Source organism: Falco biarmicus, chromosome 15, assembly GCF_023638135.1.
Source record: "Falco biarmicus isolate bFalBia1 chromosome 15, bFalBia1.pri, whole genome shotgun sequence".
Taxonomy (NCBI): Eukaryota; Metazoa; Chordata; class Aves; order Falconiformes; family Falconidae; genus Falco; species Falco biarmicus.
Genome location: NC_079302.1, coordinates 19,848,566 through 19,862,795, shown reverse-complemented (window position 1 = coordinate 19,862,795; position 14,230 = coordinate 19,848,566). Strand labels below are relative to the sequence as shown.

Here is a 14,230-nt window from a genome sequence, read left to right as displayed (position 1 = left end):
TGTAGTGCACTGAATTTCATAATTAATAATCCAAGTGGTGCTAATTTTGTCATCGTTCTTACAGGTCTGATGTATGGGCTGTACCAGTCTGACCTGACAGTTAGCAGTGAAGGGGGCAGTGAGAGGCGAGCACTGCGCTGTGCTCCAGAGAAGCCTTCGGACTGAGACTTGGGCATCTCTGCACAAAGAGAGCACATAGTTCCGCGAGGAAGTGGGGATCACTGGGTCACTGCTGTGTCCTGGTTCTCCTCGGCCCTCAAAATGTCATTTGTGAGCCTTTGCAAGTTAAACCAATCTTAATGCCATGCTGAGTGGAGCTGGAGGTGGTGCAGCCCTCGGCCAGCCTCAGGATTTGGGGTGCAAAGTGACTAGAGACCATCTTTGCTCTTACCTTTTGGAGTTGTGCTCTAAGTCCAATTGTCCCTGAGCCTACACTCCCACACCGTAATTACATCTGCTTCATTTACAGAACACTGTGTATTATATTCGTAGCCTGATTTTTAAATGTGTATGAAGGGAAAATGAGGTTATCTTATTGCTGTAATTGAGAGGAACTAGGACAAGTTTTATTAATTTCCTGCCACAGAATACTGAGTAAGCCAATATTTTACGGGCAAGTTCAGGGAGAAGAGTAATATATGTTACATTTCTGAATTCTGGAGGATATTTGGAGAGTTTTACTGGCAATTGATTTTTCTACAGGTAAATTGTAATGGTTGATAGGCAGATGTGTCCCTAAATATAGTGTCTCCACTGAGATGCACTCACTAAGGGTACGATGAAATGGAAGCAGAAGGCGTATCAGCTCTGCTCTGACAGGCAGTGAGAAATTGGAAATTGGAAATCCTGCCTGTAGAAGCTGCCTTTCCCTCAGCTAAGGCAGCTGTTACTGCACTATCTACATTACTCTGCATGCTGAAGGTTCACAGAAACATAGTATACACGTATCTTTAAAAAATCAGTACTTTGGCATGCGTGTTAAGAAATTATTTCTCCTTAGAGACATGACTTTGTCCTGGTCTGCGTTAACTTTTACCTACCATTATTTTCTATCATTCCCAAACAGTGCTATGTTTTTGTAAGTCTTCAGTTTTCTGTAACTCTGTGCTGTATCAGCTAAAGATTTAAAGCTCACACTTGATGTTCAGCACTGGTAAATGCTGCTGAGCCCTTGAGCTGCCAGGCCTTTGCGGAGGGGTCTGCGGGACACCCTGGTTGTGCAGCCCTTGGAAGAATGAGCTCAGGTGGTTCCAGGAGGAGGCACTTCTGTCCCCAATGACAACAGCCCTTCGCTGGGGCTCCTGTCCCATGCTGCCGAGGGGACTCTGGGTGAGCAAGGGGGTGGTCGCTGTGGCCTCGGAGGAAGCGGCAGTAGTGAAAAGAGCAGGAGGGACTGACCCTGTGCATGAGAGACCATCTGCTTTCGGTTGTGCTGCTGCTTGTTGTTATAGGTGGGTAAGCGGAGAGATTTTCACCCTGTTGGTTTTACCTGATCCTGATGATGTGTGGGCTGCAGTGTGCCAATGAGAATGAGTAAGTAGTACCACCATCTGCCAGCGGGGTTACCCTGCAGTGCTTTTGACCTTTCTTTGGGAGAGAACAGGCAAACAAATGCTGAGGTGGTGGCTGGACAGCAGAACTGCTGCTGCTCTGGGAGGATTTCAGCTTCATTTCTTAGCAGTATGGGGCTGTTCACGTTTTGGGTCTTTTCTTCATGCTGCAGTGATTCACGGGGACTCATTCATTCATCTCCTCGCTCCCTGAGTGGCTTTGGGATATTTCAGAATTATCTTCCTTTATGGGCAAAGGTGAGATCTTGTAAATATAGAGCAGTGCCCTGCAACAGCAGTGTCCTGGGTGTCAGTTAGGTAACGGTCAGGCTGTGGTACCTGGCCAGGGCTGGTATCACACATCTTGCTTCTGTTCCTCTTGAGTACTTAGCATTCAAGGGAAAAGCGGCTGTCCTTCCTTAGTCACTGATGGTTTTGGATCGTGGGCTAGCAGGCTGGTTTGCTGCTGATACAATGCTGCAGCAGAATTGCCCATTCTTAATATGATCACAGCTCTGCTGCCAGTGACACTTCTCAAAAGCGCTTTGTTTGTCCTGTTGTCCTGCGGGTGTAACAAATGACCCACTTTTCACTCTGGGGAGCTCTCCGCAACTGCACTGTCAGGGAGACTCATGCTCCACAGGCAGTGCTGTGCTCCAGGAAAGGTCTGCTACTGTGAACACTGCAAGAGAGCATCGGCAGAAAGGTCTGAGTGCTGCTAGAAGCAAGTTACCCTCCTGCAATATGTGGAGCATTTGTTCTCCTACCAGCTGAGCATGGTGACCAGGTTGTCAGACCTCCCCAGAATAAATTGCAGCTGGAGGCAGCGGAGTCGCAAAGCAAATGGTCAGATAAACAAAATTTAACTGGGAAGCACGAATCCCCAGTAGGCTGCTGACTCCGAGTTCCTCGCTGTCCAATTCCTTGTGCACTAATCCCTTACTACTGCTGTGCCTCACATGCTCTGCGTAGGGAAAACCTGAGCATGGTGATGTGGATGACTGATTTTTCTGTTACATGTAGCGAGCAACAGTGGGATCAGTTGTGGCAACAGGGAGCTCAAGTTGCTGTTTGTTTCTTACCTGTTCAATAAATTTAAGATGTTCTAGTAAGCAGATGGCTGTAGAGGGCATCTTTTAGATGTTGTACATTGACGATGTGTGTATTTAAAATTCAGCAGTGAATCCACTTGAATGAGTCATCCTAGTCAGGTGGAGGAGACTGTACTGTTACATTTTTGATTAAAAACTGGAGTTAGCTTGCACGTTTCACATTTAGTCTGCAGGCCAGCTCATGTGGGCCTGTTTTTTGGAATGGTCTGCATGGCCAAGGGCACCTGCCCTTCACCAGGCAGGCTGACAGGTAATCATGCCAAGTCCCTTCTCTGTCACCCCAGGCAGTATTTGGGGCAGGCTGGCAGGTTCACCAGCCTGGCTGTCTTGTCTGGTAATGCAGAAATTCTTCCACACACACCTCTTCATCAATGAGCTGGTGCTATGGCATGAACTCAGGACTTCCCTAGTAGCAAACTCGCACTTAGAGCTGTGCTGGGTTAAACAAAAGCAAAACAAAAGGAAAAAAAAAAACAAACCCAAACGCAAAAGTATGGTTTTGCTGGTGCACATACCGAGTATGATAGATTTAAATCAAGTTTAAGACCTGTCTACTGTAATTTAATCCATTAAGCTAAAGTGGACGTGCACATGAGTTGGAAACATCCTGGCAGGGGTAACTACAGCCCCTCCCCATACACTGTAACCTTCCTCTGTATCTAAAAGCATTTTGCCGGCTCCTGTCGCGCTCTGCATGTCTGTGCTCCAGTGGGAACAGAGCACCAGACACAGCCATCCGGGAAGCTGTCCCACCAATTTCAGCATAATACAGGTCCTGAGAGTATCTTTCCCATAAAATATCTTATTCTGGCTGAAACCAAATATTGGCAATTCACTTTTGAGTAAATGGGAATTCACTTTTGAGTAAATGGGCAATGATTTTGCTAATCCCTCTATAGCAAAACTGTGTCTACTCAAGAAGGAAAGTCTAATGTTAGGGTCTGTTTGCTGAGGAACAGGGTGCCAGCCTTGGGAGAACATGTCTCAAGGAACCACTCCTTGCCTCATTTCATGCCAGTGGATCCATAGGTGTCTGCAGAAGTCTCCTGTGTGTCTGTTCAGGCTCCAAGGCCTCCCTTGCTCCAGCGGTACACAAAGCTGCCCTAATGACAGGGAAAGCTAGAGAGCAGTTGTCTTAGTTCTTAAACCTGCACATATTAAGATTTAAGAGGTAGTGATTGAACACTACAATCAGTTATCTTATTGCCCGGACACCATCCCAGGAAAGATAGATAACATCTAAAGCACTAGAAAGATGGTAAGGAAGAAAAGAAAATGAAAATCTGCTCAGTTTTCTTGAGGTTTTCCCCTCAGGCCCTTCAGCAGGGCAAACATTACTGCTGGGTTACTGACGGCAGTAGGGAGTACACCTTGACAGCAGCAGAGCAGTGTATTAGGGTATTTTCTCTTCTTTAGATGAAAAGCCCAGCTTTTGGATTCAGGCTAAAAAAAAAAAAAAAGAAGTATTCAACCTGCTAAGTAGATTGAAAGAGAATCCAGATTAAATAAATCATTAAATCATTCCAGAATGTTATCCACCTGTTCTGGCCTGTAATTTATTTTCAGATGAACAGTAGGTAAAAAAAAAAAAATACAATGGCAAAAATTATTTCCCCTTGACAGATGCTTTGATCCTGAATTGACACCTGGCCTGGAGAGCCGCTTGTGCAGCTTTTGAGATCATTTTGAACTAATTGCTCCAATCCATTGCTCCATAACCTCAACAGCCACATAATACTAACACTTCTGCTGTAGCCACCTTTGAAGAGGGATCTCCAAGGGTTTTGCTGCTGCAAGGCCAGTAAAAATCATCCCTTCAATGTGGGATGGGAAATCTGTTTGAGGGGACCATCAAGTACCAGCCAGCTGGGTGTGAGGGGTCCCAGACCATTTCAGTGTCAGGGTCACTCTCCTTATGTGCTGGTACGGGAATAAAGAAAGGTTTCCTCTCTCCTGTGCTCCTTAAAGGAGGGTTGTGCTTCCAAAGGCTGGGAAGTGCTCATCTGGGTAGTTACTTGGGTTGTCCAGACCTTCTCAGGTCTCCCAGATGGTTCCCAGTGCTCTCTAGGAGAGCACCAAGTGTGTTATGTGCCACCCGTGTTGGCCGGGGCTGGGAGGGAGGTGAAGGGCTGGGAGCAGGTGACCAAGGATGGAGGACAGCACCGGTGCCGGGAGCATGGGGCAGGTGAAGATGGTTGTTGCCCAGCTCTTCAGCATCTCCTCTGCCCAGCTGCAGCTGAAGGCAGCCCCAGCCCCAGCCCCCCATTTCACGTCTCTCCGGTGTACGTTTAAACAGATTTAGCCAGCTCGGTGGACAGCTTTCACAGGAATTCTCCCATTTCCCGAATGCAACAACGTTAAAGCAGGAATCCGGTGCAGCGGCCCGTCGGGGGGGGACAAGTGGGGGCAGAGACCCCTCAGCCCGAGGTGCGCGGTGCCGAGGGGCGGGCGGGGGGTGCCCATCTCTGCCCTCCGCTGTCGGGGGCGGCTTCTCTCCTCCGTAAATCAGGCTGACACACTCCAGCGCCGGGAGGTTTACTGCCGGCCCCAGCCCGGCTCTGCGCTACCTGGGGCCGGGCACCGGGGCCGCTGCCCCCGCGGGGAACGGGGCCGGCCGCGGGGGTCACCGCGGGGGCGCAGGAAGGGCCGGGGGTGGCCGGGGAGCCGCGCCGTCTCGGCCGCACAAAGCCGCCTTGTCATCGCGGCCTCCTGCCCCCGCCGAGCCCGTAATTGTCTTTGACAAAACTTCATTAGCGAGCGCGGCGGCGGCGGCGGCGGCCCCGCGGTCGCGCTGCCTTTGAGCGGGCGCAGCCGAGTGGCGCGGCCCCGCCGCCGCCCGGGGCCATTAGCCCGGCAACTTTGTTTGAGAAACGTCCCACCCCAGCGGGGGCCGCGTCAATCAGCCCTGCCGCCTGCCCCGCCGCTCCCCGCGGCCGCTAATTGGGGGGCGATGCGGGGCTGGCGGAGCCGGTGCCAGGCGCGTCCCAGCGGGCTGCGGAAAAAGGGGAGACCCGGCCCTTAATAACGAAATCGGGAGGGGGGGGCTTTCCGGCAGTTTCTCGGCTCCCCGGCCCGGGGGCAGCGGGTGCTGCACCTTGCGCGTCTGGCGCAGGGGGGCGAGGGGCGCTGGTGGCTGCGACGGGCCGGGCTGCGGGACGCCGCGGAGGGGGGGGGGGGGCTCGGCGCTGCCCCGGCCCCACCGGCCCCATCTCCCCCCCCCGCAGGAGCGGGCCCGGAGCTCCCCACCAGAGTGGTCCTGCGGGGCCCGGCTGCCCCGCTCGGGCGGCCAGCCCCGGCTCGCTCGGAGGGCTCAGCGGCATTGCAAAGCCCAGCTCTAGCAAAGCCCGGCCTTGGGACATTTAAATGTGTTTACTGCGGCACCGGAGGTGCCGAGTCTGTTCCTGGGACACTCGGGTGAGCCCCTTATTTCAGTTTTGTGCCCGGGCGCGCGCAGGCTCCGCTGCCGGTATTAGTTCTCCATCAATCTCCGCTCTGGTTTTTAATCAAAACAGTATTCGGAATATGATTCCCGGAGATTATATTTTGAGAGATTTGCGATACATATCTTGCCGGCATGACAGATTGCAGGGGAGTCCTGGGCGGGCGGGATAATCTGCATCTCGCTCGCTTGACCTTCAGAACTAGGGGAGTAAAAGTAATAAAGGGGAAATAAAGTCTTAATGCTCCCGGAGAGGTTACCTTCTTACTGCCTTAAAAAGACCCCGACGCCCGCACCCGACTAATGAACTGCGGCAGGGGGCTGCGCGGCCCCTCGGGCGCTCGGAGGCCGGGGCAGGGCCGGGAGCGGGGCCGGGAGCGGGGCAGCCCCTTGCCCGGCTCCTGTCACCTCCCGCGGGCAGCGCAGGCGCCCGCTGCGGAGCTGCCTCCCCGGGGAGCCCCTGCCACGGCCGCCGGGTCGGGGCGGCCGGGCCCCTCGGCCGGGACACGGCGGGGAGCGGAGCCCGTCCGCGCCGCGGGCACCGTGGGGAGCCTGCGCCAGGTCCCAGGGCAGATACTACCTGTCCCCTCCGATGGGAGAGGAGGGGCGGAAAAGTCGCCTTGCAAGAACCCTTGGAAAGGGCCTAATACTTTTTATTACAAGCCCTAATCCTTCAAATCCGACTTGAAATAATGTTTATCTTTTCGCAGCTTAATTTCCCCTACTCTAAGCTGTGGGTCACTGCAACAGACTGCGGCTTCTGCACCGCCGCTTGCCCAGGGCTGCTTCCGGCGGGCCCTGCCCCGCTCCCGGCCGCTCCGTTGCCTCCTGCCCTCCTGCACACGTACCCCCCACACACACTCCCCCACCCGGGTCCCTGGGAAGCCCGGCGAAGTTCCCCTCCTTTGCCAGGTGCCCCCGCAGCCCGGGGGCCTCTCCGCGCTCCTCCGCGCAGCCGGGCCGGGGCCGGGGGCAGCCCCCGCCACCTCCCCGCCTTGACCTGCAGCTTCTCCTTTCCCCTACGAGCTGCTTCTCCGCTCGCAAAGCCAGAGGGCTCCCAGCTCTGTAGCCCCACTTGTCGTGGTGGCCTTTGATAAACATATAGAAGCCTACTAGATATTCAAGATTGATTTCCCTGATTTATTAAGGCAGAATTCATTGGACTCTATTGACCACAAATGACTTAATGTAAATGTTGACCCCGGTGAACTTGGAAATAGCAGGTATCGGGTTGATCTATAGATGACCTCTTAATTACCACAGTTATTAATTTAAATTATTGCCACTGGTTCTAGAGACAGGAACAAAGAAACATTCTTTCCTCATCCCTGCTTGGTTTATTAGTCTCAACACAAAGTGTTTGATGACACTTTTAATTAAACAGAAATAATGCAGAGATACGGTTTCCCTTTCTTGTCTGTCCTGTAAAGTGCAGCGCTGCTCTTTTCACTGACTGACGGCGGTGACCCACTAACAACGTCCTACTTCGCCGCCCGGTTGCCACCCGCTGCCCGGGGGTGCCCCGGCCGTGCCCCGGGGCGGGCGGCGGGTGCCCGGGGCCGGGGGCCGCTCCGGCTCGGGGCTGCAGAGCTCCATGGGTCACGGGACGGCCTCGCGGCGGTCAGCTCATCCGTGTTAATTACAGACTCGGAAAAATACTGTCAGCGGTATCTGTGTACAGCGACGGGAAGTACAACGGCCCGGCGTAACCTGCGCCGCCTCCCGGGCACGGCGCGGAGCGGCCGCACCTCGGCGGAGCGGGGGACAGGGACGGCAGGGAAGGGGAAAACAAACCACGTCGGGGGGGGGGGGGGGGTGTGTCATAGAAAGATTAGTCTTTCTTGTTTGCTTTTTTTTGTTGGTGGGTTGTTGGTTTTTTTTGGCAAAGACGTCGATCACGGGTGTTGAACGAGCGGCGAATGGGCGGCCGGGGGGCGCCGGTCTGCGCCTCGGCCCCATGTGAGCAGCACGCTGCGCCGCGGCGGGCCGCTCCCCGGCGAGGGCAAGGCCGGCAGGGCCGCGGGCCGGGCCGGCGGGGCGGGCAGCTCCTCGCCGGGCCGGGGAGAGCTTCCTTTCGTTGTTTCAAGCCGAGAGCCTCGCTGCAGCCGGAGCCCCGTCGCCAGCGCTCGGGAAGGGGTGGGCGGCCCTGCGGGAGGGAGAAGCCGTGACAAGCGTTTCCCGGACAGGCTCCGGCACCTGCCGGGCCCCGCCGGTCCTGCCCGGGGCGGGGGGGTGTCGGCCCGCCCGGACGGAGGCCCGGCGCAGCGTTGCCCAGGCCGGGGCCTCCCCGGTGTCCCGGGGCCAGGCGGGCGGGCCCTGCGCTTCGTTCGAGGCCGGCGCCGGCGGCCGGCCCGTCACCTACCTCACCTCCGCAGCACCGGCCGGAACGCCGTCCGCAGCCGGTCCAGGCAGGTCCCGCCCAGCTCGGCGCCTCCCGGGCCGCCCTTGCCGCCCCGCCCGAAGCCTGCACAGACACAAGCGGCTCGCGGTGGGCCCGGCCCGGCCCCGCCGCCCGCCCCTGCCCGCTCGCTTCGAGCGGGGAAGCCTCGGCCTCCGCCCCGCCGCGGGCGGGGCGGCCCGCCTGGCACCCGGGCACGGCTCCGCGCCGCGGCCGCGCTGGGCCCGCCGCTCAGCGCCCGGGCGGGCTCACGCCGCGCCCCGTGTCCCGGCCCGGCCCGCCGTCCCGCCCGCCGCCGCGGGTACCTTCGCCCGCCGCCGCGTACTGGCACGGCTCCCCCAGGCCGCGGTGGGACGCGCAGCTTCGCGGGAGCGGCTGCAGGTTGAACGCGGAGCTCCGGAAAGCCTTGGCGGGCAGGGGCTGCTCCCCCGCCGCGCCGCCGCCTCCCTCCGCGCCGCGGCCCTCGGGGCTGCCCCTGCGCGCCGCGCTGGCCCCGGCGGTGCGCGCCAGCGACCAGATGCGCGGCTTCTCCGCGGGCGCGTAGGGCGGCGGCGGGCCGGCCGGGGCGAAGTCCGCGGCGGGGGCCTTGGCGCAGGGAAAGGCGCGGAAGGGGCCGGGCAGGCTGCAGTCGCTCCGCCGAGCCTCGGGCAGCGCCGCGCCGAGGCCGGGGGCTTCCTGCAGGGAGCTGGCCCGGCCCTTCTCCGGCTTCCCCGCCTCCTCCTCCTCCTCCTCCTCCTCCAGGTCGTCCAGGTCGCTGAACCGCAGCTCCTTGTCCTCCTTGCAGCTCTTCTGCTCTGCTCGGACACACAGCGGGGAGGAGGGGGCGGCGGGGCGTTAGCGCGGGTGCGGGGAAGCGGGTGGGGGTTGGGGGGCTCGAAATCGGCCGCCACTTCGAGCTACTTCGAGGCGCCCGTCCCGCCTCGCCCGCCTACCTCTGCCCTCGCTCTCCGCGCTGTATTCCTCTTCCCGCGGGGCTTCTTCTTTCCTCTCTTCTCCCGCTTTGTTCTTGGGAGACCAGGTCATTTTGTTTTCCTTCTTGAGCCTCCGTCTGGCGTTAGCAAACCAGGTGGACACTTGCGTCAGGGTCATTTTGGTGATGATGGCCAACATGATCTTCTCTCCTTTGGTAGGGTAGGGGTTTTTGCGATGCTCGTACAACCAGGTCTTGAGGGTGCTCGTCGTCTCCCGCGTTGCGTTTTTGCGTCTGGCCGAACCGCTGAAATCCACCGTCCCGTACCTGCTAGGAGATGGTTAGGAAGGGAGGGGCGGCGGAAGACCCCGGCCCCGCGGCAGGCCGGCTCGGCCCGGCCCTGCCCGTCTGCCTGCGTGCCCCTGCCCGCCTGCCATCGCTGCCGAAGTTTTGATTTTAGCTGACTGGTGCTCCCGAGGCGCCTCGTTTCTTTTGTACAACGTTTGTCAGGTCGGAGCCCCCCCGCTCCCCGCCGTTTGATGTCGGCCGCTGCCTCGCAGGGGGATGCTAATGCTGCTGGGCGCTGATCAAAGGGGTTTTACCTGTCGTACTGGTACTGCCCCAAGGAATGATCGTAGGAGTAGTAGGCAGCGGGCTGCGCGATTCCCGAGTGCAACGTGCCGGTGCCGTCCTTGATTTCATACTGGGGGTTCTGCAAGGCAAGCGGCAGCGCTGGGCGTCGAGCCGGAGGGGACCCCCCCGTGCCCCCGCCGCCCCGGGTCCCGGCGGCAGCCAAGTCCTTCGCCGCCCCCAGCCCCCCGCCCCGACGGGACGGCGCCGGTTCCGTGTTCCCGCGCCCCGCCACCGACAGCTACCCGGGCAGTGAGCCGCCTGTTGAACCCCCCTCCCCAGCCCAGCCCCGCGGCGCGCTGCCCGGGCGGGCACTCACCAGCGCGGTGTAGAGCGCGGCGGGCTCGGCGCTGTAGGGCAGGTAGTTGCCGTAGCCCTGGCCGGCGGCGTACGGGGCACCGTACATGCCCAGCGCCGCATTGAGCTCGGCGCGGCCGGGCGCCAGCAGCCGGCTCTCGTACGGGGCGCAGCAGAGGGAGGCAGCGGCCGGCGCCGAGGAGGCATCCGGCACGGAGCGGGGGGCGGCCTCGCAGCAGGTCGTGCTGGGGCTGGCGGGCACGAAAAACTGCGGAGAGGAGAGAGCGGGACGGCGCCGAGTGACTGTCGAGGCAGCCCCATCGGGGGGAATCTGTGTGCGCGTCTGTGTGTGTGCGGGGGGGGGGGGGGGGGGGGGGAGGCGGTCAGGAGGGGGGTAGGAAACCCGGGCTGAAGCAACTAATTATAGAAGCCGGGAAATAAACGGAATGGGAAGCGAGAGCCCTCGGGAAGGGGGCACGATTAATCAAGCAGGCAAAACTTTAAGGAAATAATTGTTCTCGAAAATGGCAAAAGATCCGTGCCGCTCCTTCCTTCCCGCCCCAGCTCGGTCCATTTGCATTGATTTTAAAGGCAAGAAGTTGCGATTACAGTTAATTTGACAATAGACAAAGCAGTTAATATGTCAGCTAACGCAATCGAAGGCATTTGATTTCAGTAAGTTCAAGGGGACAGCTAACTTCCCAAGCGAGGGAGGCACATCTTGCAGTGATTACCGTGTATAAATAATTCCATCCAAAAAAATCCTGACTCGAGGTACGCTATAGCGACGACTTAGTTAATACAGGGTGCCTGGGTGTGGGTGTGGGTGGGGGGTGTCCTTCGGAAATTGTATGGGGGGAAAAAAAAACCCCAAACAACAACCCACCCCAAAACCCTCCCGACAGATACTAATAAAACACAGGAAAAGGACCGACCCGGGGAGGAAGGGTGGGGAGAACGGCCCAGCCCGGTTCCGCGGGAGCGCCAGTGCAATGGCGAGCGGCGGGTCCCGCTACCCGCACACCCTCCGCGGGTGCGGGGGCAGCGCCCGGCGCAGCGCGGCCGCTCCGCGGGCTCGCAAAGCGGTCGCAGCCAGGATTTATGTATTTATTTGTTTGTTGCACTTAAAACTGAACGGTGGAGGGTGGGGGGGGGGGAGGGTGGGGGGGGGGGAATTACCGGTTTCCTAAACGCCTTTGCTGTGCACACTGCGAGTTATTTGTTTAAGCCTAACACAACACAAACGAGACATAAACACACACGCACATTTTTTAAAAAAAGGCTCCAGATGTGCCCTTTTAAAAAAAGACTCTAAGTAAGGGAAAGGGAAGAAAAAAAAGGGAGGGGGAACAAGACATCTGGACAGCAGCAGCAGAATCTAAACAAAAGTGAGTGCTGCTCACTCGCCTTACCTGTGAAGTGGTGCTGTAGGGGTATCCGAACTGAGAGAAGGACATAGTTGCTCCTTATTTTTGGACCATAGGCAATATTTTCCCCCCAAGATCGATTGTAACTAAACCCTGCTTCAAGATGCACCTTCTCACACACACATTTCCACGTATGGCTTTTTTTTTTTTTTTTTTTTTTTCTCAATTATAGATGATTGCACTTAAGAAAAGCAGCCAGACATCTGAGGCGGGGGGGGGGGCGGTGTGGGGGTTGGTGCCTGGATTAAAAAAATAGGCTACCCCCCACTTCCCATCGCTCTTAATAAATATGTTTGTATAGAGAGAGTTTAAAAAGCCACCCCACATGTATAGAGAGTTTAAGTGCAAAGGGGCTTTTTCAAAGAGGGGGTGAAAATCACGTAGGGCTTGCAAGATACGGAGCTTGCTTGTTGTATTATTTTCTGCTCTATAGGTCTTTAGCGTTCATCGGTGGGCGAGGAGCGGGGTGACGTCACGGCCCTGCCGGCAGCGGCAGGCAGCGGCAGGCAGGAGCCGGCAGCGGCGGGCAGGAGCCGGCAGCGCCCCGCGCCCCGCGCCCGCTCCCACCACTTGTTTCATGTTGGTTTAATGTTGTGTGCGACACGTCAAGGGCAGGGACCGGAGGTGCGTCGCGGTTGGCCTCTCCCCCCCCTCCCCCTCTTTTAAACACAGTCCAAATTTGTAATGGGGAGGAAAAAATACACAAGGGGGTTGAGGGGGGGTGGGGGGCACCCAGCAGCGTGCCCCCCGGGCCACGCAGCCCCGCAGCTGCGGGGAGAAGGGGCTGTCGGGGTCGGGTCGGCCGGCGCAGCCCCCCGGCCCTTCTCGCGGCCCCCGGCTCCCCCCCGCCTCGGGGCCGGGCTCTGCTGTGCAACACGGCGCGGCTCTCGCACCGGAGCCGGTTAGTGGTGCCCCCCGCTCCCACTCCGCGGGATCAGGGCTCGCCCCTCACGGCCGTGCGCTGGGGCACGCTGGGCCAGGGCAGGGTTCCCCGAGGGGCGCTGAGCGCGGCATCCCCTCCTCCTCCCTCGGACCCCAAACGGTCCCAGCCCGAGCGGCGGGGGGGTGTGTGTGTGGGGGGCGGGGCCGCGGCAGGTCACTGGGGAGGTGATGGATGGCCCTGCAGCCCGGCCTGCCCATTACCGCTACGGCGTAATTGCATCAATTAACAAATGGAGATGCCCGTGTTTAACCAGCGACTTACATAGTGCGAACTTGCCTTCGAGGCAAGATCCCCGGGAGGTGAGGGGGGATTCCCCCCCCCGCCCGGCGGCGCTGCCGGGCCCGGCCGGGCGCGATGTCCTGCCGGTGGATATTAAAAAAGCACAAAAAAGCCGCTGTTTCGGGCCGGGGCGGCCCGGCGGCACCTGTCCCGGGCAGGCCGGGGCCGTGCCCCGCGGAGGCGGCCGGGAGCGGCGGGCAGCCCCCGCGCCGTGCCCGTCCCCAGCCGAGCGGCCCCGCTCCGCCGCTGCCCGCCGCCCCGCTCCCCGACGGGTGGCGCTGACGAGCCGCGAGCGATGCGCGGCGGCCCGGCCCGGCCCGGCTCCCGGTGCCGCCGAGCCCGGGCGGCCCCGGCCCTCCCCGCCCGCGGGCAGAGCCGCCGGCGGCCGCGGCTGGGGCAGCCGGGTTCCCGCTCGGGGCTGCTCCCCGGCGGGGGCTCCTGCCCGGGGGCCGGGAGCGGGGCGGGCTGCCCGCGCCGTCGGGGCGGCACAGCACCCGGCCGCTGCCCGCGGGGCCGGGGCGAGGAGGGGGCGCAGCGGGGGTGCCGTGCCCGCCCCGCCGGGGCGAGCGGAGGGGCCCGGGGCGGAGGGACGCTGCGCCAGCCCGCTGCCATCGCCCGCTGCCCGGCGGGCAGGGCAGGGCGCTCGGGCGGTGCGAACCCCGCCGTTTTGGTCGTCGTTAACGGGGGCAATAACTTCAGAAAATTCATTAAAGGACACCTTTGGGTAACATTACAGCTAATTATTTAATTGCAAGAATCCCTATGGGGGAAATTATGCTAATTATAAAGTAATAAACCCACTTGTTCTAAAGCACTTAATTCAGCAAAATTTAGTCATTTTTTCACCAGAACATTTCTTACATTATTTGATGAAAGAAACAGCAAGAGTGGCTGTGTGCTCGTCCTGCCGGTGCTTAGAACCCGTGGGAGCTGGCGCTGTGTGCTGGAGGGTCACTCGCGGGGCCCCGGCCCTCCTCACCCATGTGACGAGCCCAGTGGCCGCTGAAACCAGGGTGGAATCCACTGGGCAAAAGCACTTTTGTAAGAGATGTAACGCAGATCAGTGCAGACATCGTGTCTGCCAACCTTTATTGTGCGCAATCAACGTGAGAGCAAATGTGTTACCTGTCAGGTGCGTTGTAGGTGGCCTTTTGCAACCCAGCTCTCTCGCCACTTGCAGTGCTCTGCCCTGTGGAGATGTTTCTGTAGCACACTTTCATCTATACATGCCCAAGAGCTGCCCAG

At 59.1% G+C, this 14,230-nt stretch overlaps 1 protein-coding gene and 1 long non-coding RNA gene across 4 annotated transcripts in view; one reads left to right on the top strand and one right to left on the bottom strand.

Moving 5' to 3' along the window:
* Positions 1-14,230, top strand: part of LOC130159186 (uncharacterized) — a 750,763-nt gene that overhangs the window by 401,843 nt on the left and 334,690 nt on the right. The window lies entirely within an intron of this gene.
* On the bottom strand, positions 7,416-11,898 carry IRX6 (iroquois homeobox 6). Its single transcript, XM_056360515.1, has 7 exons — positions 11,749-11,898; positions 10,359-10,604; positions 10,012-10,121; positions 9,432-9,736; positions 8,805-9,293; positions 8,464-8,565; positions 7,416-8,247 (listed from the first exon to the last, which is right to left on the bottom strand). The coding sequence occupies exons 1-6, from the start codon at positions 11,791-11,793 to the stop codon at positions 8,465-8,467; spliced, it is 1,296 nt and encodes a 431-aa protein (XP_056216490.1). The 5' UTR covers positions 11,794-11,898; the 3' UTR covers positions 7,416-8,247; position 8,464.

Coding starts and splice junctions, on each gene's coding strand:
- IRX6 (XM_056360515.1), bottom strand. CDS start 11,793: ATGTCCTTCTCTCAGTTCGGATACCCCTACAGCACCACTTCACAG. Junction 9,737..10,011: donor GGGCAGTACCAGTACGACAG/GTAAAACCCCTT, acceptor ATCTCCTAGCAG/GTACGGGACGGTGGATTTCA. Junction 9,294..9,431: donor CGCGGAGAGCGAGGGCAGAG/GTAGGCGGGCGA, acceptor GTGTCCGAGCAG/AGCAGAAGAGCTGCAAGGAG.